Raw genomic sequence first — 24,554 nt, 5'->3', positions numbered from 1 at the left:
ATGTGAAATAAAAAACTATTTCATTTAGAGATTTTATTAGTGTAACATTTGCGAGGGACAGGTGTGACGCAAATGCAAGTTTACAGAGGTTTAATAAGGACAACAGGAATAAGACAATACTAACCAGACAATACTCTAGGGGAAACACTCAAAGAAAACAATCGTACAAGAAACCAAGACGGGACAGGCTACAGCGCTTATACACAAAACAAGGGGCTACTCTAAACACTAGGGAGAGGACGCAATACCAACAGGTAAGCTAAACAATCAGGGGCATGAATACAGGAGAGCATACAAACTAACAAACCGTGAACACATGAACAGCGACGAACACTGGGGCAACGAGAAGAGAACACTAAACACAGCTGAAGAACTAAACGGATACTGAGAGAGCAAACCACCAAAATACTAAAACCGGGGAACATGTAATGGAAAACACGAACGCTAAATACAGGGAACTAGACTAACAAGCGAGGATAAAGAGAAACCGAGAGGGAACGAAAATAAAGGACAGAGATGAAGCAAGACAGAGAAGAGACGAGGGACTCACGCACAAGGAATGACCGACAATGGAGAACAACACTAGGGGGTTTTTATACACAGAGACAAGACGGTGAAACAAGACTCAGGTGTGCGAGACTAACGACGAGGGCGTGACAGACAGACGGAGGGACGAATGGGAGCGGGAGCTAGGCGGGACCAGGGAGGAGGGAGGGGCTGGAGGTGACAATTAGGCTATTCTTTTTAGACTACATTTCAAGCTGCAAATTATGGTAGATTATAATTTTAATAATAATAATTTAAACAAGGTTATTATTACTATTATTATTATTATTATTATTATTATTATTATTATTAATAATGATTATAATAATAAACTACAAAAGTAGTGTCACGTGGAGGTCCACGACCCCTCCCTTTTGGGCGTGTGTTTACATTGTCTGCGTCAGTGGATCTCCGTGGGTGTGGTTACGTCTTGTGCTGATTCGTCTCACCTGTGGCTTGTCTCATCACGTGGGGTTTATGTGGTTTGTCTACTTAATGTGCGTTAGCGCAGTGTCCTGTGCTCATCGTTGTCTGAGTCATACGTATCTGTGTGTGATAACCTGTTTTACGTGCACAATTTGTGCTGTTGTTATTAAACGTTGCGTCCGTCAAAGCAAGGATTCTGTCTCGTCCTTCGCCGCGCTCCGGGCGTGACAAGTAGAAATATTGTCCATACATTGATTAAATTTGTCTCAAAGGAAATGGTGTAACCCGATTACTCCACAGGACATTTAAAATTGAAACCAAATGTTGCATGCATTATTGTGGACCACTATGTTAACACTTGACCTTGGTTTGAATATTTTAAACTATTTTTCATATTAACTTGAATATTTTATGATGATTTATTAACATTTTACTGAGGTCATACCATTTGACATGTATTCTAATCATACCTGCTTCTAATAATCTGCTTTATTTTGTCAAATTTTACAGACAGTTACCAATCTTGACTTGTGGCAGTTGGGGTCTTCAGAGGCCCTTCTGTTTGACATCACATGCCGTTGCATGATCTTCTGGCTCAAAATGTTCAAAATGGCTCCAAAAAGGCTAGTTACACCAGTAGTGTAATATATAAATATTCAGAACTGCCATGTTTCTCTATTATTATTTGATATTAGGGGTGTGACGATACAGACACAGTATTGGGTGTCTGAGACCAGACACAGTATTGGGTTCACGAGAACGAGATGAGATTTTAAGAACACTAAAATGACAAATTATATGACTGGACAACAGACTTTTATTTAACGGAGTTACACATGTTTTATTATAACTCAACATGCATGATGTAAGCATGTTTAATAAACTTCTTTCTCTACAAATTGAAATTAAAATGTCATAAAAGTTAAAATAAAAGAAATAAAATTAAATATTTCTCCTTTTTTCAAACGCAAACAATATTATGTGTAAAACAAAGTTCTTCTCTGTCAATACAATAAGAATATTAGCATGTCCGCATATTGGCATCCCCACACTACTCCCGATATTCTTTGCTGTCTCAACTTGCCAAAGCGTGCCTTTCTGTCCCTTCTTCCTCTGTTCCAAGTGAGATATGTTGATTTGAGTACTGAGCTGTGGTGGTGCGGGTACCAAAAATGCTGCCAAACAAATTATTTGAAAGTGGTGGGGGCATCTTCAATAGGAATACCTGTATTTTCCGACATAATTCTGGCTGCTTGCTGGATCACAAATCCCGCAAGACAGATTTTGAACGAGAAATATCGAGTTACATCTTGCGAGTTCTTGTGACACGAGATCTCGTCACACCCCTATTTGATATTAAAAAAATACTTGTTTATGATTATGCCAGTGTATTTCAGAGGCTGTTTAGAATGTCATTACATATAAAAAAAAAATTCACATATATTCTTGGTGCTGCATTTTTATGGTTACAACATTTAGACAATTTTGCCCTTTTTCTCTCAATATTATTTCAGAACGTAATGAAATCAGGCATGTCAAGATAGAGGCCCAAAGAAAAAGATATTTCAAAGTAAATTCTAGCTTTATTTTGAAATTATCACATTTTTAAAGTTATTCAAACTTCAGAGACAGAAAATAAAATGAGCGGCACATCTTTCACCCAGCAGCACTCATGAGGGTTCGGTAGAATGGTGAGAGAGGAATTCCTCACATATCTTGGTCACACTAGATATGTTTTGATATAGGCTACTGTATGTTACTATGGTATACCACGGAATTAAAGACATAGGATAATGTAGATAACGTGGTCACTTCAACATATCGTCACTATGTAAAAAGCTGCAAACTACAGTTTGGACCTTTGAAAGAGACGAGAGAGAGAGAGAGAGAGAGAGAGAGAATGAGAGTGGTGTTGGGACCCTGGAATGTTTCTAGAGAACATCAGCAAATATATAAATAAATAAAACTAGAAGTATTGAAATATTTTGGTTACAGAAAGTAACCAATGTTCATATTGTATATGCAAAGTTGGCCAAGAAGAGCAATATTGTGGCACAACTTGATTATCATGCAACAATGATTGTCATGCGAAACAGCGCACTTAAGGCTTTGTGATCCTATTTTAAGTAACATGATGATGGTTTAAGCATGGCATTTCTCTCTCGTGCATGCACTCTCTGTGTCATTGGTATAGTCTACAGCTAGGTAGGTATGAAAGTCTCCCTCCATTTCAGCATAACAGCAAAATGTAACCTGGCATTGCGTCATGCTAATCTCTAGTCAATTCACCATGAACAGTGGTGAATAGTGGATGAATATGAGTGAAACTTTACAAATGGCTTGGATGTGGACAGAAAGATCATAGTATATCCTTGTTTTTTTCTTGCTAGGTTCATCTGGAGTATGCTAGTTAACCAACTAGTTACATATTCCTGTAACAGTGGTATTACTGGTTTTATTAGTGGCATTACAAGCACAGTGGCTAACATTTGTTCAGAAGAGGAACTGCTAAAATCTTCCTCCAAATATGACCTTCGTTTGCTATTATTCAGAGCACAGCGTATGATAACATTGGTTATCGCTTATCAGTAAAATGAACCTCTTAAGTTATCTATCGTATGCCATCCTGATCTGCCACTGCGCGTGATTGAGCTGTATGGTGAATTGTATAACCAGCTCATCTGTGTGGTAGTATCTTCTTTAACCTCAATTTTGTTTAAATCCCTGCTACAGTGTCAGGACTGGTACTGCATAATTACTGTAAATATTGAAATATTGTAACAAATCGGACTCAGGCAGAGCGAGAGGTGGGCTCAATTACAGGGAGAACACAGATTTATTGACGCTATGGGAAATGGCGACATCCAAAAGAGAATAAAGAGACACGCATCCAATTGACAAACTAGAAATGCAATTGCATGAGCGTCTCTGGATAGTGTGGGAATAATGAAAACACAACACTAGAAACGAAAGTATAACATAAAGAAAATGAAAAGAGGGGGGGGACTGGTACAGGGAATACCAGGGAATGGAAAAACACGACAGGGTGGCAGAGCGATGCTTTACAAATATTGAGGTCTTTGAATTATTTTGATTGAAGGTTCCCACTTAAATAAATAAATGATAACTTTTTATTTGTATATGGTTAGTGATATATGTAATAACCTCAAAGCAATAGGTATGATTAACTTCCCCATTACTTTAACTATCTATTCTGTTGGTATAAGAACAGCCGATTAAAGATTGGCGAGGGTGCTTTTAGCCACTATGGCCCAAAGCTCTGGAATTCTCTTCCTGAAGAGCTCAGAGGCATTTCATCCCTGCATAGTTTTAAGAGCAGTCTCAAAACATTCCTGTTTAGATCCGCTTTTAGTTAAGAAACTCTATCTTAATAGTTTTATCTTATTTACTTTACTTTTTACTTTTTATGTTATTTTAATATATTTTATCTTTAATTTCTTTTAACATTTTCTTTTTGTCTTTTTGTCTTTCTTATCTCCTTTTAATGTTTATTTTATTTATACTGTAAAGCACTTTGAGTTACATGTATGTATGAAAGGTGCTATACAAATAAAGATTATTATTATTATTATTATTATAAGGGCCTAACTAGAATCCTGAGTAGGCTATGTACTGGGGTTTAGACTTGGCATAGACCTGGATTTGGCAATCCTGTAGACATGGATAGGACCGTCTTTTTCTCTTGTGAGTGTTGTGAGATCTTAGTAAAGTTTAGTGAAGTTTATTTTATTTTTAAATTGGGGTTGGGGTCAGGGATATTTGTTTCTTTGGAATCATAATCACACCTCACTATGTAGAGTTGAAATACATAATGTAATAAGAACTGTGTGTGTGTGTGTGTGTGTGTGTGTGTGTGTGTGTGTGTGTGTGAGCGCATACATATTTGCAGACATCAAACTAAGCTTGAGCATTGGTTGTACTTGGGGCTCTATACTGGAGGGGTTGAAAGGAACACACAAGAAAAAAGAAACAAAAAAGAATGAGAGTGAGAGAGAATGTGTGTGTATGTGTGAACAGTGGTCCCAGCAGTGCTGCTGTTAGGAAGCTGTTTACCCTCTATATCTGTCTCCACTGACGTCTGCCCTCTCAACAATGTCATCCAATTTCCTGTTTTTCACTTTGGTGGAAAGCCACTGCTGTAGTGTATACAAGTGTGTGTGTGTGTGTGAGAGAGAGAGAGGGAACAAGAGAAAGAGAGGGAACAAGAGAAAGAGAGGGAACGAGAGAGAGAGAGAGAGGGAATGAGAGAGAGATATATAGTAGCGGATGCAGTCAAGAGACAGGATGGAGAGGTAAGGACGGCTCTGCAGAAACAGTACAAGTAGAAGCCTAACCCTGCACACTGAGAAACAGTAGATGTATAGCTGCACATTGGGAACTGGCAGTCCTGCTAGCAGCAGTCTGCTGCTGTATAAATAACATTTAGACAGCTCTGTGCAGGCTGCCTCCTCTTCATCCTCCGGCATGGGCACCTCCTGCTGCCACTTGCACTGCTGCCACTGCAAAGCATCCAGTGTCATGGTTCATACCCATCAGCTCCTAGCAGAGTTTCATGTGGCTGGTGTTTCTTGTAGTGCAGGATTCATGTAGTTATGGTTACGTTTGGCTGGGGTTTTTACAAATGAAGAAAACATTAAGTATAACTGCCATTATGGTAGAAATTTGTCAGAGTTTGAGTAAGTCTGGAAAATAACAGACTCTGTATAGTAGTATTCTCCTCCTTCAGTCCTGACAGAAATGCTGTTCTGTAGGGTGTTTAATGGGGAAACTTGAGCATTATTGACAAACTCAAGGTCCCTGCCATGTTGCTTACTCTGATCCAGTCACTGGTTTACTATGAAGAAGGCCCCATAATTATAGCATCCTGCTTTGGAAAGGTGTCATTTAAAAACGTTTTATGGTAAATGTCTATTAACAGTTAAAACACAGCAGGAGACTTGTATTGCATTTAGCACTCTTTTATCGGTCATATGCTACTTACAAGCTAATCCATGTGTGCTATAACACCATGCTCTGATGAGCTTTCTCTTATCTTTTCCCTTTTAACAAAAAGTCAAAATAAAACCATTTGGTTTGAGAAAGCCAAAGCAAGACTACAAAACATTAAACAATAAAACAAGTTTTATTGCTATGGTGACCCTAGCGTGAGTGTGTCTGTGTGTTTCTCGTGTGAATACTGTTTACTACTAAGTCCTGTTGGGATGGTATTCCACTGAGGGTGAGTTTCCATGCCAACCGACCCCTGTGCGGTCGCCTCTTTCAGGATGGATATAAGAATCAGACTTTTTCAGAACTTTTACTCTCTTTCCTGTGTTAACACCCTGCTTCTGTTTTGTTCTGTGTGTGTGTCTTCTGTGTGAGCCCCCCCTGAGCATCTCCCACACACAAGTCTTCATGTCATACTGATATTCATGTTATTGTGTCCTTTTTGTTTCAGAGTTCATTGACTGAAGTGCAATTTGGACCAATGAAGTTGTATGAAGATCAGCTTCAGGTAATAAGGGGCAGAGTGGAGGCTTGGGGGTTACATGGGTGTGTGTGTGTGTGTGTGTGTGTGTGTGTGTGTGTGTGTTTATATAATATATATATGTATATATGTATGTGGTGGTGGGTGGGTGGGTGTGTATGCATGTATATGTTTATATGTATATGTGGTGGTGGGTGTGTGGGTGGATGTGTAATCCTCCACATAGGCCCCCAGTCAACCACAGCAGCTGAAATCTTCATGGTTTCTATAACAACCAATCCAAACAATAACAGGGATCCTGCCTCAACAAACAATGCATCTTATTCGAGCAGAGGGAGAAGTAGCATGAGAAGGAGAGAGAAGGGCAGAAAGAAAAGGGAGGTGGAGAAAGAGGGAGGGGGAGAGACAAAGGAGGAGAAAGAAAAAGGGGGAGAAAGACCGAATAAGGGAGCGAGAGCAATTCCTACAACTCCCAGAGATCAGGCAGAGAATGGTTAGGGTTTGTATGGTGCTAGTGATATCAAGGCCATAGATTTGTATACACACAGTAGCATGTTCATAAATGTGCAAGTCACTCTGGGTAAGAGCACGTACCAACTAGAGGGAGGTGGAGAGAAGGTGAGAGAAATGGGGACAAGGAAAGTGGTATGGTCCTGGTTGTCACAATCAGGGTGACGTGTCTACTCTTTGGCTGGATAAACCAAACACACAGATACTGTCATGCTGTGTCATCTGTGTCATGCTGCACAGGGAACAGCATGGCTTTGTGTGTGTTTCATTATGTCCCACTGATGGCATTATTCCCTGGGGACTGTACTGTAGCTACTGCCTGGGTGAGACTCTCATCCACACCAAGCTCATACTCATACTTTTAGGTGATCTGATTGTTTGATCTTTGTGATGAACGTAGTAATAATAATAATCTTGTATAGCACCTTTCATACATACATGCAACTCGGTGCTTTACAGAATAAATAAAAAAGAAACATTAACGTAAACTGAGATGAACACGCAAGACAATCAGCTACCACTTAATATATCTGACCCCGCACCCCAACACACTGACCCCACATCCCCCTCACTGACCCCACATCCCCCTCACTGACCCTGCACCCTGACTCACTGACCCAGCACCCCGACTCACTGACCCAGCACCCCGACTCACTGACCCAGCACCCCGACTCACTGACCCAGCACCCCGACTCACTGACCCAGCACCCCGACTCACTGACCCAGCACCCCGACTCACTGACCCCGCACCCCGACTCACTGACCCCGCACCCTGACACACTGACCCGGCACCCTGACACACTGACCCACATACTGATCCCGCACCCTGACACACTGACCCCACATCCCCACTCACTGACCCCGCATCCCCACACACTGACCCGGCACCCTGACACACTGACCCCTGTAGGTACCATGCTAAACCAGCAGGTGGCAGTACCACTGGCAACACATTGAACAAGCTTGCTTTGATGGAAGTAAGGGTGTGTCTACAGTTCAGGTGTTTAAATACCCTGAACAGCCATTCATCTCTCTCTCTCTGGTTTGACCGACACATAGGTTAGACCTATTAAAGAGAGGCTCCGTAATATCTCCCTCTCTCTCTGGTTTGACTGACACCGAGGTTAGACCTATTAAAGAGAGGCTCCGCCATTTCTCTCTCTCTCCGGTTTTCTTTGAGAACACGCAAACTTTGCTACGACTAACAGCAAACAGCTGAAAGTCGTATTAGTTAATTAACGAGCCCGAGAGACTCTGGCCGCTGGGCATAGTTTATCAAAGGGCAAAGTTACTTGAACTGTAGAGTTAACCAAGCTTTCTGTTAATACATTCTGAATGTGCTTAACTTTATTTTCATAATCCTCATTGATTTGTACACACAAAGTCCATGTTTTTATTTATCTAATTAATGAACAACTTGTACACTGTAAAAAAAAAAGTCGTAAAAAAACGGTAACATGTCCGGCAGCAAAAGTTGCCAAACAGTTACCGTAAAATTACAGTAAAATACCACACATAATTCAACAATGAATAACTGTAAAATTACAGATTTTCCCTGTATTTATTCTTTGTAATTTCACAGCCAAATTTGAGTAAAATTACAAATTTTCGTTGTAAGAAAACACAGCTAGAATGTTAAAATTACAGCATAATTAGGTTACTTCATGGTATTATTTAAACAATCTACAAATGAACTTGTCAAAGTACAGAGGTAATCTGTGAATATATGTTCATATCCTATAAACTTACAGTGGATATCTGTTAAATGTTGGTTGATCAACGCACAAACTCTTACAATGTACTGTTTATCAATGAGATTTCAACATTAAAATAATTGGATTCTGTTTTTAAATACACAAAATAATGTAAAATTATATATTTTTAACCCTATATAAAAGTAGTTTCAAAAGTTATGTGTTTAATTTAACATGCAATGGTCCAATAAATATGCTACTCTTTCCTATTAATTTACGGTGCTTGGAATGTATTAACATCTTAAGTTTCTGTTAAAACTACCAATATTACAATACATTTCTGTAAACATAAATATTTTTGTGGTTATTTTGGTCTTTAAATTCCAGCTTACATGAACATTTTACAGTTACCTTTTATTTCAGCAGATAAAAGAATGGTGTACTTGCATAAATTAACAAACAACATTTTAAACAATGTAAAAACATTAACCAAAACAATAAAAGCAATAATAAAAGCTCAGCCATAATACATACTTTCAATCTCTTTATTTTGACAGTTGAACTTCAACAATCATGACAACTGAACTGACTCTAAAAAAATATATAAAAAACACAAAAAGATGGTTACTATGGATTTTTACAATGTTCTCAAAGTTGAAAAGATTTATATTAAATGGGATTCTAAAATATAAACAATAATGTGAACTAACAGCACTAGTTATCTTATATCATTCTCAGTTTATTGTGTAGTATAGACTGTAGCAGCACGTGCCAATTAAAAGATTCAGATTAGGATTGCTTGGGAAAAATGTTTCTTTGTTTCATTTACACACCCAGTAGAAAATCAACAACTTGAAAAATTTAGCTACACTGAATATGCTTCTACAACGAGAACTTTTAATTGGCTAATACAAAGCACAAGGGCCAATCACAGAATCTAATACTTCAATAATTGTTACAGATCATAAAAGGGCTTACACACAGTTGTTTAAGGCATTTTCAACAGTAACAGTAAGATGGTAAAGGTGCTGAAATTATTTTAAGAATTGCGCCTAGCTATATGAAACGATCACATCATATCTCCTATGAGATATTGTTCATATAACAACATCACTTCATTATCACTGTGCACTTGTGTTCAGTCCCAGTTCACTCACTGTTAGCTGTCACTACATAACAGTTTATCATTAACTTTATCAAAAAAGATGTCGTATTAGGACACATCCAGAAGGAAGAAAATTCCATAACTCCAGGTTTTGAACATTATGGAAGTTTCTCTCAATGATCTTGTTAGGCATCTGTCACGTAGGGCTACACCCCCTCTGCTAGCTGTCACTCCAGTTTCCCTGTTCCTCGTGTCTCTAGTTCCTTGCCCGTTAGTCCAATAGAATAATGTCAGAAAAACCTCAAACCAGAGAAGACCAAATGGTGGAAACTGAAGAATGAAGGAATGTGGTAAAGAGTTAATAGAGGAGCTGTTAAAGGCGCTGGGTTAGACTTGTTAAGGATAGGAATTGTAATGTTTTAACAAGTGAGGAGAGTGTGATGAGAAGATGGAAGGAGTACTTTGAGGAGCTAATGAATGAAGAGAATGAAATGGAACAAAGAGTAGAGTTTGGAAAGTTTTGGAGGGGATGAAGAAGGGAAGGCAGATGGACCTGATGGCATACCAGTGGAGGTACGGAAATCTCTAGGAGAGATAGCAGTGAGGTCTTTGACTCAACTATTCCATGGTATGGTTGAGAGTGAGAAAATGCCAGAGGAATGGAGGAGAGGTGTGCTGGTACCCATATTTAAGAACAAGGGTGATGTACAGAGTTATAACAACTACAATGGAATTAAGTTGATGAGCCCCACATTGAAGATCTGGGAGAGAGTTGTAGAAGCTAGACTTAGACAAGAGGGAACTATTTGTGAGCAGCAGGGTGTCGTGCCAAGAAAGAGCACCACAGATGCCAACTTTGCTTTGAGGATGGACAAGTACCGGTAGGGTCAGAAAGAACTCCACTGAGTGCTGTCTGCTTTTAGAGCTTGTCAAAGCAAGCTATGAACAAAAGGGAAAGATCTGACTTATTTTTATATTCCCTCATTCCGTACATGGAAAAAACACTACCACACTGGCAAAGGATACTGGTTTGCGTTATTTTTAAGGAGGCTGCCGGTCTAATTAATTTACATTTCAACACTTTAACATTGTTGGATATCCTGATATCGATGTGAAACACAATAAATTAAGATTCAAATACATAAATGTAATGTCTCTCTGAACAGCAGCATGTTAATTTGTTTTGTTTTTTACTGTGTAATGAATCCAGAATAATTCCAAATATTTTGCAGGTTTATTCAACAATAGATGAAATCTAAAATTAGATAACACGTGTACAAGTAATAATAGTGCAAACATTTTGTGCAAGGCTGTGTTCTCTCAACATTTAGTAATAATAAATAATAATAAAACATAAGGAAATAATAGAAAAATAAGGTTAAAAAATAAAATGCAAACAAAAGCTCTCTTTTCTGGTAATAGCACAAACTTTTTATAGCTAGAGCTCAGCATCACAGAAGCAACATAGCCAACATAAAAGCACAAAAACTTGCAGTTTTTCTAAAAGTTAGGTATACTCTGTAAAATGCTGTTTGTCTGTACAACCTAAAAAAATACATTAAAAGTATTTATTTAAAGTTGATTAAACACTTGGCCTGGCTGTGCTCATTTTAACTATGTTTATACTTTCGAGACTGACCGTAGCGCGCGACTCCGCACATCTCGCGTCACATTCTTTGCAGTGTTGTCCGTAACGATATGTGGTGGTTATAAAGAAACACCCCTCAAAAACGTGAAGAAACATTTACCTGATGAATTTTAATGTTGCTTTGTGTTTCAGGTTTGAAAAGTGCTGGAATTTAGACTAAAGTACTTGAAAATGCATGAAATTGAAACTACTTCGTTTCACAACTGTCTGACTGAACAGTTCTCTTGTATACGTTAACAAATACGAGCCTCTTGTAATTCCAGGACGAAACATGAGAGAACGTGAAGACGTTAAGATTGGGCGTTTTGAAATTAAACAACCATTAAATAATGTGATAAAAACAGATTAAAATGAACAGCCATGAACAGATTAAAATAAACTGGCTAAAACACGTTTGAAACCAAAACTACTATAACACAATGTGTCAGACATCAACTTGTCGTCAGAATGCTACTCATAATAAAATAATTAAACACTCCCGGTAAAGCAGCGATTTTTGAAAAAAAAATTAAACTAAGACGTACCTTCAGTTGATATTGAACACAGACACTTGGCGTGAACTGGTGCTTCGGTGCTTCAGTCGGGCTCGTCTTTACCTGCGATTCCGTGAATAACTGAACGTAACGTCTACAGGCAACTGGCGCTCAAATTCAAACTAGTGATTCTCGGCATTCATTGGCTGAACAGACCAGGCACCCACGATTCTGTCCAATCACCACACAGAACTGTTTGCTGATCTGTTTCCTGATGGATGAATGTATGGATGGGTCGATCTCTTCTCTCTCTCTCTCTCTCTCTCTCTCTCGCGCTCTCTCTCTCTATTTCTCTGACCCCCCTCCGCAAACTTATTGCTATATTTTGCAAAGTTTTAACAGGTTATCTTATGGGCCTTTCTGAAAAAAATCTCCTAATGCCTTATATCTTTGCGCCTTCTCACGAAAAGCCCTTGATTGCCCGGGATTGAGGGACCAAATATTTTATATTATTCACTTGCTTGAGCAGAGTGGAGCAGTATTGCGTTCTAAACTTGTTGCTTTAAATGTCATTTCAAATAAAAGGCTGTTGTTCAGTACTTAGTGTATGTGATTCAATTTACAGCTGGTTTGGTAGCAGAGTTATTAATGTATATTTAGAGAACTGGGAAATTTAACATATTTTACTTCAAATCTTAATTCATTATAATTCCAGCTTTGGTCAAATGTAGATGTTAGGCTGTTGTTTTTGGTTAAATATAATTTCTTTGATAACATGCAATTTTAATATGCCATGAATTTACTGTTTGAAAATGGAAAATTACTGTGAAGTTACAAAAGGCATTGTTCTGTGTTTTTACACTGAAAACTGTATTTTTACACTGATAACTACTAAATTAAAACTCAAGACCCTTAAAAAAATATACAATCCTGTTATAAAACAAGAAATTCTTGTAATTTAAATTTACAGACTTTGACTGTATATTTAAAGGAGTTTTCTTAAAAAGTCATTTTCCTGTATTTTACAGGTATATTCTCTTATTATGAAAAAGACAGAAAAATACTGTATTTATTTACAGTCAATATCTGTAAAAAAAATGTTTTTTTTACAGTGTAGTCTTCCCCATTTTCAGACACACCACATTAATTTTTAGTTATTAAGCCAGCTCCATTACCCTTTGTTCTGACCACGTTGGAATAAACCAGCTGAGCTTATTAACATAGTCGTGCTGCCCTACTGTTTAAAGTCGGCGCCATTTTAGTTGCTTTGTTCTCCATAGGAGAACTGAGACTACAACCCCCGCCTCCTCACACGCGCACAAGCGCGCGCGCACTCTACTCTCCTCCCCTTTTTACACACACACACACACACACACACACACACACACACACACACACACACACACACACACACACACACAAACACACTAGATACCCAGTCTTCACTGTTAATATACTGATACCTGTTGATGCTGTTTGTGTTTTAGAATAGTTGGTTTTAAATAAATGTATCATTTATTTTCACCAAATTGTCTGTTGATGTCATTCAAAAGTGGTTGTTGCCAAAACCTCCAAAGAATTCATTGTTAAATCCTTCAGATACCAAACCATTAATTACCCTTAGTTGATAACTAAACTTGTGGTTCTGGTATAATTAGAATATGAGACTGATTCTAAATTAATGAGACTGATTAATAATTAAGGTAAAACAAAGTATAACTACTTTAAAGGATTAGTAGGTGAAACCCCTACACCCCACATACTGACCCCGCACCCTGACACACCTACACTCACTGACCACTGTTTATGGATTAGAGGTGTATTCAACTAAGGATTTTCATAGTCAAATCTGATTCGTCAGAATTTCCCTTTAGTCGACTAATAGTCTAATCGGTTTTATTGTTATTTTTATCTAGAACACCTTAAACGGGATCCCGTTCTCATTCAGGACTTTTTTCCACTTTAAAGTAAAAACCTTAAACACTCAGATAAATGAATAAACATGGTAGGTTGGCTTTATTCAGCTTTTATTTATTTACTTTAATTTATTTTTTAATTAAAAGCTAAATAACATTAACCGTCAATGCGCAGTGCGCATATCGAACTGTCAGACAGGCACTGTGGAAAATGTCAAAAATATTTTAAATAAAATGTGCCTGCCTGAAAATATTTTTAAAAATTGCCACACAACATAAAAAAATTATAAGTAAAGGTTCAAGTAACTGGGTTTAAGAAGCAAACAACAACAAAAAATGTTTATAGGCCTACTTGCCGAGACGCGCCGCAACGAGACGACACGACCAAAATGACAAACGGCTGAACTGTTTTTTTTTTTTTTTTTTTCTTTCACCTTACGCGTTTTAAATGGTATGCTATGTTGGTTGTTGTCGTGTGAAATGAAAGACGTTGATGACATAACTTGCACTTTACTTTTGTTTGATTCATCTTTATCTTTTTCAAAATACTTTTGAAGTTTTTTTAGTAGATATTATAATCTCGGCAGATGCGGAAGGAAGGAAGATGCCTATTGTTAATGCGCACACATCATTTTAAAATATTTATTAACAGAAATTAGGATGATTTTATTTGACTATAGGGCTATATATAACGAAAACAAAGACATTTCATGTAACAGCCAATTCTTAGCAGCATCCTTGGGCACCCCCATGCAGTTAGAATGGAACATTCGTCTATGACATTCATAGTCGACTAGGGGGTATAGTCGACTATAGTCGAATCAGCGACTATTGCAAATCAGCCCTATTATGGATATCCAGTACTTTCTTAGTAGCTGTCTTGTATTCAATCTGTAGGTTTTTAAAGGATTGGGCACTGTTTACAAGTATCTAGTAGTTCTGTCTGTAAGTGTGCTCTTAGTGTGTCGCTTTATGGAATGATTGATGACTCCTTCTTCACTGCTCTTAAGTAACATTTATTCAGTGTTTTCGACCAAAACCTTCAGTCTTTCAAATCAACAAAATGCAGTCAGGTCGCAAGCAGACTGCCTTTGTCTTGTCGGGGTTGAGTTGAGTTATCCCAAGCAGCTGAGCAGGTTGGCATTTTGCCTTCCCTTTAGCAGGCCAGCGTGAACACAAGTGTGATGACGTGAGTAAGCAGGATGCCAGACACCTGATCGGAGATGGTATACATTTCCAGATTTTAAAAGCTGAAAGAATATCCAAATAGTAGTACACTACTGCATGTCTAGTTCTCTGTTTATTACTGTACCGTTCTGCGTTCAAGGGCAACCAGTGATGCATTCATAAGCGTCTAGTATTATGTTCATTGGCGTCCAGTAGTACTGACCGATAAGTTGTATCTTTATCGTCATCGCGATTTTAACATGATGTATGGCACACGTAATTAAAATTATTTTCAGATTTGATCAGATTCCAGCTATCCATTAGCAATCCTCATATCCTTCTGCTCTTTATGAGACTTTTTTCTTGTTGTGTGCTTCTGGTCACTGAATATTCATTTTGTTAAACTCTTTCAACTGGAGGCATTTGCTTCCTCCTTTTTCCTGTGCTTTCTTTGCCTGTGACATTGAGAAGAACACAGGAGAAATTAAAACTTTCATTTTAATAGTTAAATTTTCCTATTTAATGTTCTTGTAATTGGTTGGGTATTCATGTGCAACTAAATAAAAGTATATAAAATTATTTATTTTTTATTTGATTTATTCAGTGATCATATTTGCAATGACAGAAAGACACAGGAACTTTTATAGTTGTTTGAAACTAATTTATAAAGATTTTTTTACACTAAAGAAGACTGCAGTGTATTTCATGTAGGCTATCCAAATGATAGTTTAATAGGGATAACATTGAACTTCAACATGTCTATTAAAACTACTCTTTCATACGACTGGAGCAAGGTTACTACAATAAGTTTATGATTATGAAGTGTGAGCGCATGTTTTCAGTGCTAACTTCTTGTAGGCGAAATTATTTGCATGTGAAATACCATGAATCCAAAAACGATGTTCTTATTGTAGCTAAAAACAATGATGCTAGTGGCTGTCATTTACAACCTGCGCCCAGAAAAGTGATGTATGACATTGCACTATTTACCCAAATCAGCACAATTGCACAATTTACCCAAATCATATTAAATTCTCTTGTCTCTTGTGTCCCTTGGAAGATCAAGAGAAAATGCCATAAATACAGCAATAGCCGTACATTGTGGGTAGATCGGTGATGGGGACAGTCCTGTCCTTTTAAGATTTGCATGATGGATACAGCATGTCATGGTGGTCTTGTTGATTTTTAAAGTTTGATGGGGGAACTGTGTATTTGTATAGACTTGCTTATATTTCCTTGTATCATTATGAAGAAATTCATAAACCTCTTGGTTTAAGGGTTTTGGACAGGAAAGCTGTCACATTGCTAGTTCTCTTCACACCTGTGCTGTGTTGTGTTAATGCACACCGATTATATTCAATTGTTGTTGAAAAATGAAGTGATTTCCTTTTCCTGCTTGGTTACCTGTCCTCACGGCTGATCCCACATTCCTTCTGAACTTCTGAGATTTTATCGTGCCGCTCTAACACTAATGTTAAACTGGGACACCATACCAGAGCAACATCACAGCATCTCTCTCTCTCTCTCTCTCTCTCTCTCTCTCTCTCTCTCTCTCTCTCTCTCTCTCTCTCAGACCTACGTTGAATCCTGCCCAAATAGACAGATTGTGTTTCTGGCTCATTTCTGAACACACTGAATGTAAAATGGTTTTCATTTACACAGGAACACTTCTTTAGGAATTCCACAGGTCATGCTTTGGGTTCTAACCTTCCCTTCAGAACCAGTTCCAACATGGTCCATGCATATTTATGAGCAATGATGTATTTATAATGGGTGGGTGGGTGTGCGCATGCATGCGCGTTTGTGTGTGCAGGAGTGTGTGCGCATGCATGTGTATGCATTCTATAATTAAAATGAGATCATTGCTGCTTCTGCTAGAAAGATGACAGGATCTGGACATTTATTGGAGATGCTGCAGAATTTGGTGGTTATTGTTGACGCAAAACACTACTGTTCTGCTGAGAGAAGAGTCAGAAAGTGCTAAAATGTTCTGTCCATTCTGTTGTTTTTGTGTGTCTGTGTATGAGAGAGGGAGAGAGAGAGCACATGATCATTGAGCACTGCATCATGTCTTTTGTGTGAGTGACTCATAGCTCTGAGCTGTTCCCATTTACACATGAGGAGAGAGAGGGAGGAAGGGCAATAGTACAAATTAAAAGTCTCTTTAGTAGAGATGGGACAGAGCTCTCTTAAATAGTAAATATAGTAAATATTTTCTCATGGGTTTTCTATGCCTTTGTCAAAATGCTCCTCTAAATAAAGCTGTGCTCTCTGCGGCACTGAAATTCTTTAATAAGCACACTGTTTAGATACAGTGCTCTGTATCTGGTCAGAGTGATGTATATTTCCTTAGAATGCTGTATATCTGATTAGAGTGCTATGAGCTCAGTGAGTAGTTGAGCTGTGATTGCCTGTTGTGTTGTTTCTTTCAGGTACTCTTAGTGTTTGCCAGAGAGGACAGCCAGACCAGTGGGTTCTGCTGGGCGTGTGAACGGGCGAACTTCAGCTGCAGCCTGGTCCGCACACCTGACGCTGCCCTCGAGAGCTTCCTGGAAAAGCACCATGACCTCATCATTATTGACCACAGACATTCCAGATACTTTGATGCAGAAGCACTCTGCCGGTATGCCTCTAAACTTTCTTTCTGTTTGTGTTCTTTTTCTCTCTGTTTCTTTCTCATACTCTCCTCTTCTTCTCTTTCTCAACTTCTGTTTTCTCTTTTCTCTCAGGGACAGAAAAATTTGTATCATACCTTCTCTAATAGCTGTGTTAGGTTGCTCTGTATAATGGTGTGTGTGTGTGATGGTAAAGGAGAGTGGGGAATCTTGTTCACTCAGGTGTGGAAGAGTGTCGTGGCTGTGCAACTCTAGCTTTAAATTCAGCCTCAACCAAAACAAAAATACACTCAAATACACTTTTAAATGTTTTCCTCAATACCCTCTGAAATGCTCTCCTAAATATACCCAGTCTCTCTAAAATACATTTAAAAATTGCTTGTTAAAGAAATTCAAAAATGCATTACTAATAAACGTCCTCTCCTACATGCATTCTAAAATACCTTCTTAACCACGTGTTAAAATGCTCTTCTTAATACCAACTAAAATGCCCTCCTAAAAACATTTTGAAGTGCTCGTCTTAAGTACACTTTGCTCTCCTAAGTATGCTCTAAAGCTGTCTGCATACTGTTGCAGATGACGGTCGTTATTTGGTCATGAGTTAAATCTGTGTTCTTTGAATGTTTAAAGTGTAGTGCTCTGTGTGGGCCGGTCTAGTTCCTCAGTGACAGCACGTGGTTACGTGGTCTTCTGACAGTGTCATAAAGTCTGCAGTAAAATCTGAATTACTGCTACCACAAGACATGCTTAAAACAGCCAGCAGGGAGCAGCCTGGAAATGAGCTGATCATTTATGTGGCATCTACAAATAAACAGCAGCACAAAAAAAGACAAAGTGGGGCCCAGAAGATTTTTTGTGGTATTTTTGTAACCGATAAAAAGCATTAGTTAGTACAGCTGGTCGTGTTATTGCAATAACAGTGATAGGTGGTCCATAAGTGGCCTCGCTGAATTTTCTATGAAGCAAATGTTTGATTAGAACTTTGTCTGCAGTTGGCTGACCTGTTGGGAGAGGGTGTTGAGAGGCAACATTAGCCTCTTATGTTGTTTTTCACTGAGCGTTGCAGTATAATTTACATTTACGGCATTTAGCAGATGCCCATATCCAGAGCGACTTACAAAGTGCTTTGCATCTGATCACAGAATTCATGCTAGGTAATAGTACGGATAGGCCAGAATTCAAGATACCATTGAGTCAGACTACTACTAAACTACAGGAGTCAATGTTATTACCTAGTGTTTTGCAAGTTAGATGTTTGCCAAGAATCACAAATAACCATAGACAGACATACAATTTAAGAACAGCAGCAAGTGGTATCAACTGAGTTAGTGCTCTGGTAAGAACTCAACAAACAGGTGAGTCTTCAGTCTACGCTTGAAGATAGCAATAGACTCTGCAGTCCTAGCAGCTAATGGAAGATTAGACAGTTGCATCTACATTGCCAGCTAGGGCCAGATTGACCTTTTATTGAAGTTGGTATTCCAAATCTTGGAATGATTTCCTTTGCCAAAACTCATTACCATTTTTGCATTCTCCTTAGCACCTTAGGCTATTTAGAAAATTGATCATTGATTACCAATATTAATTTGATCAGCCCACACGTGGGCATGAAGGGCCTCTGGAGACTTTGGGCCTCTGGGTCATGTTTAGCTGTTTATTGCCACATTATTTTGTGCACAAATTAAACAAGGTGGCTAGGATCAGATTTGTTGCTTATCGGACATCCATAATACAAAAATGTTGTTGAGTAATCCCCATTTAAGCAACATGAGACACCCCATGAAAATTGTGCACGAGAAGAGGAATGCAGAACTTTGGCAAGGCCAGTCAGCCTCAGCCTGTCCACACTTTTGCTACAGTGCTGGAAGTTCCAAAATGCCTTTTCCTGACGCAGAAGACTGTAGCACCACAAGGTCAGGTAGCGATTCACAAAGCACATGTGAAAACAATGAGTGTGTGCAGCTACTTTCAGACAGATAAGGGCAGAGAGTGAGAGAGTGCCCCTTTTGGATGATTCCCTGCTGCCTCATCACTCCCACTTGGGACATCATGTCCCCTAACCTTGACGACTGCTAGATAACTGGGAAGCGTGCATGCTTGCAATAAGACCATAATAACAGTAGAATCTGTTATGGGCTCTCCGTCAGCTGCCTTAACCCTCCTTCGTGACCATATTCTTCTGAAGTCATGGATGATGCCAAACAAATACTAACGGTCTGTGTAAATAGTTACAGTTTTATCCTTAAACAGAGTATATCCATGAATCAGAGCCACCAGGTCGGCCACCTGGGCAAACGAATAGAGAAGAGAATGGATTTCAAGAATAACATTCTGCAAAATACACACACCATAGGCATATAAGTATGCCATCACTCTGTTTGGAACAGGAGCGATCAACCACACATGTGATCCATGTTCCAAAGGAGTAGATGCTAAATCATGCTTACTTCATGACTGGGATGAGAATTGTCAAGGCAGTTAAATTCCTTCAGTTTTTGTACTGAATTCGGGAGAGACAGGACATGATGCAGTTGATTGAGTTTGATGCAGCATGAAAGCAGGAGAGGCCTGCAAAAAAGAGCGTTGAATTTCTCCATTGAGACAGTGCAGCCACACATCGGTAGGTGTGACAGCAGGGCCAGTGAACCCCGCTCACAGGTTTCTTGGTGAGCAGCTGAGAGGTGCAGGTTATCTGTGTCCTGTAGGATCACACACCCTTTAACCCTCCTGTCGTGTTTGGGTCAAATCTGACCGATTTACAACTTAAACCACTCATAAATATTGTGTTTTACATCTGATTGCTGCAAGGCCTTATGCCATCCTCCACACTATGCACTGGAACATATAAAAGTGATGATCATCTTTTTCATTGAATTTTGAGTGTTTTAAACCAACGTTTTACATCTGTGTTGTTGCCGGTCAAGCGTGACCATCACAGGAAGTGAATGGGTATTCAGAATATATTCATCTATGAGACAGAAAACATCCCCATACACACTCACACACACACATACCTATACACAGCTACACACACAGACACACACCTACACACACACACACACACAGACACACACACACACACCTACACACAGACACACACACACACTCACTCACACACACACACCTACACACAGACAGACACACACACCTACACACACACAGACACTCATTCACTCGCTCACTCACTCACTCGCTCACACACACACCTACACACACAGACACACACACATACAGACACACCTACACACACAGACACAGACAGACACAAACACATGTTGTGCCTATGTTTGCAAGGCCCCTCTGATCTGAGTGTGACATGCCACTCATGTGCATGAATTCACACACACACACACACTCACTCACTCACTCACACACCTACACACACCTAAACACACACAGACTCACACACACCTAAACACACACAGACACACACACACACACCTACACACACAGACACACACACACACGTTATGCCTATGTTTGCAAGGCCCCTCTGATCTGAGTGTGACATGCCACTCATGTGCATGAATTCACACACACGCACACACACACACACACACTCACACTCACTCACTCACTCACACACCTACACACACACCGACACACACACACACACACACCTACACACACAGACACACACACACACCTACAGACACAGACACATGTTATGCCTATGTTTGCAAGGCACACTCTGATCTGAGTGTGACATGCCACTCATGTGCATGAATTTACATGCGCGCGTGCACACACACACACACACACACACACACACTCACTCACTCATTCACACACACACCTACTCACACACACCTAAACACACACACACTCACTCACTCATTCACACACACACCTACACACACACACCTAAACACACACAGACACTCACACACACACACACACACACCCAGACACACACACATACAGACACACCTACACACACAGACACAGACACACACAAACACATGTTGTGCCTATGTTTGCAAGGCCCCTCTGATCTGAGTGTGACATGCCACTCATGTGCATGAATTCACACACACACACACACTCACTCACACACCTACACACACCTAAACACACACAGACTCACACACCTACACACACAGACACACACACACACACGTTATGCCTATGTTTGCAAGGCCCCTCTGATCTGAGTGTGACATGCCACTCATGTGCATGAATTCTCACACACACACACACACACACACACACACACACACACACACACACTCACACTCACTCACACACCTACACACACACCTAAACACACACAGACACACACACACACACACCTACACACACAGACACACACACACACACCTACAGACACAGACACGTTATGCCTATGTTTGCAAGGCACACTCTGATCTGAGTGTGACATGCCACTCATGTGCATGAATTTACATGCGCGCGTGCACACACACACACACACACACTCACTCACTCATTCACACACACACCTACACACACACACCTAAACAAACACACACTCACTCACTCACTCATTCACACACACACCTAAACACACACACACACACACACCTAAACACACACAGACACTCACACACACACACACCCAGACACACACACAGACACACCTACACACACACCTACAGACACAGACACACACACATTATGCCGGTGTTTGCAAGGTGGTGTTTGCAAGGGTTTTTTGTGTGTTAAAACAGACCGGTCTCTGAAGACCGGGAACACTAAAGTAAAAAACGTGAGGTCAACAAAACCGAAGGGTTAAGGAAGATTAAGTTAGCATGGAAGTCACGGACAGTGGCAGCAAAGACAGCAGGTCAGTCAACACAGCCATAAGGCAACCTTCTCCATATTAGTTGCTAGGGGTGTCATGATTCTCTAAATCCTGGATTCGATTGTATTTCCGATTTTAGGGTCACGATTCGGTTCTCGATTTACAGCAGAGAGACCTATGCCAGTTTTAGATTAGTCTATGGTCAGTCATTGGTTTGATTTAATAAAATTTACAATATCTTATTTCAAAAGGTGGGTTTGATATAAGTGATGCAAAGTGATACAAGTGATCTGTAATACACCACATTAGGCACTAATGGTCAAATTTAAATAATTTAATTAAGATAAATGTAACAAACTTGTTGTCAGTGGAAAACAACAAAAACAAACAAATAATAATAACAAAAATATTTTTTTGGTAGCAGCAATGTGCACTATTAAAACAGCAATGTGCAACATAAAATAAATAATAAAAAAATAAAGAAACAGTCGTGTACAAAATAGAACAAATAGAGCCTTAAACTAAACTCTATCCTACAAAATTCTTAAAAAAAACAATTTCTTTAGTGTCTTCATACATGCAGGGCAACACTTTAGTTGTAAAATGTGACCTTATATAGGCTACTTACACAAGTGATCATAGCGCGCGACTCTGCACACCTCACGCAAACCTGCACGAACAGCAGAGGCATTTATACTTGGCGCGTCACATTTTTTGCTGTGGTCTCCGAAACGATATGTGATCGTATAAAGAAACACCCCTCAAAAACAGGGGAAGGAACATTTACCTGACAAATTTTAATGTTGCATTGTGTTCCAGGTTTGAAAAGTACTGGAATTTAAGCGAAAGTACTTGAAAATGCTTGAAATTGTAACTACTTTGTTTCACAACAAATAGCTGTTTGACTGAACAGTTCTCTTGTATTATGTTAACAAATACGAGCCTCTTGTAATTCCAGAACGAAACATGAGAGAAGGTGAAGACGTTAAGAAGACATTTTAACGTCTTAACACAACAAAATGTGCTGTGTTAACATGTAACTTTTAGGGACTTTGATATCCCCGCATCATAATGATTGAGCCGCGGCCATTTTTCTCACTAAGCGAGATTAGTGATCGCAAGCGCGCTGTTAAAAAATTGCTGTTTTCATGGGTTTGTAGGAGGTTCTTCCCAGAGTTTTGGTAATATGTCATAATTGAATGACCGCTTTCTCTCATCCTGTTAGAAGAATTCGCATTTCACGCTTCTGTTTCTTTTTAAACCTGCATGAAATTTAACTTCGCGTTTGGACCGTTCAAAAACAACGTTGTGGTCACATGGGCCTTACGTGGGCTGTTTCTGGGGCTATGTATCTATCACGTGCCTTAGACGCGGTTGTGAAGGTGTCCATGTGTGGAGGGTGGGTTTATTTGCGCAGGTAATTTGGTCGAGTAGAGAATGCGATGGCATCCAGGAATTTTTTGAACGACTATCGTAGAACATTTTTAGAATGTACACGAGTTTTATCATCGGATGATCAGCAAATTGATACTGTGAATTGAGCCTTTTATAACTAGGTATGCTATCAGATAGTACAGTGTACAAAAGTTTTTTGATATACTCTGGTTTCTTCACATAAATGTAGTTGTGACTTTGTGATATTTTAAAGTGAATTGTATTTCATTCTGACAGTTAGGTCATACACACATACAACTTTGAATTAATGTCATTACACTAAGTTTTAGAATAAGCAAGCAGTCTCAGTCACTCTTGACATTTGAGCCCTTCCAACGAAAAACCATATATCAGCCATTTCTCTTGTTTGAGAGGATTCCCTTTTTTAATTTTTTTGACAACTTTCTTACATTAAAAAAAACTATAATGTGCTTCATGTAGACTTGCAATTCTTTATTCATGAAGGTGCTTAAAAATATCACTTATAATAGTGCTTTATATTATTGCTTTTATTTTATAGAGCGTGGAAGAACAGTTTATCTCCACTGACAAAATCAATGCATAGAAAAACAGTATATGTGACTTTAACAAATATATTAGTTCTAAGCTTTATTTTGATTCTTAATTAACTATTCATCTTTTTGTATGACATATAATGCATATACAGTCCATTTTAAGTTTTCTGTAGATGATAACTTATTTACATTCAGAAAATAATGAAAACATGCTAGCTCAATAGAACTCTATATAATCTAAATTTCATTTCGGAT

The 24,554-nt window shown here is 39.0% G+C and overlaps 1 protein-coding gene across 4 annotated transcripts in view; it reads left to right on the top strand.

Annotated features, from left to right (window-relative positions):
- Positions 1–24,554, top strand: part of pde8a (phosphodiesterase 8A) — a 140,503-nt gene that overhangs the window by 48,387 nt on the left and 67,562 nt on the right. For all 4 annotated transcript variants that reach the window (XM_076993726.1, XM_076993727.1, XM_076993728.1 and 1 more), the window contains 2 exons: positions 6,431–6,487; positions 17,406–17,596. In XM_076993726.1, coding sequence (XP_076849841.1) covers positions 6,431–6,487; positions 17,406–17,596 — 248 coding nt within the window. The remainder of the gene's footprint in view (positions 1–6,430; positions 6,488–17,405; positions 17,597–24,554) is intronic.

This window comes from Brachyhypopomus gauderio, chromosome 2, assembly GCF_052324685.1.
Source record: "Brachyhypopomus gauderio isolate BG-103 chromosome 2, BGAUD_0.2, whole genome shotgun sequence".
Lineage (NCBI taxonomy): Eukaryota > Metazoa > Chordata > Actinopteri > Gymnotiformes > Hypopomidae > Brachyhypopomus > Brachyhypopomus gauderio.
Note: the sequence above shows the minus strand (reverse complement) of the source record. Positions and strands in the feature narration are given on the sequence as shown.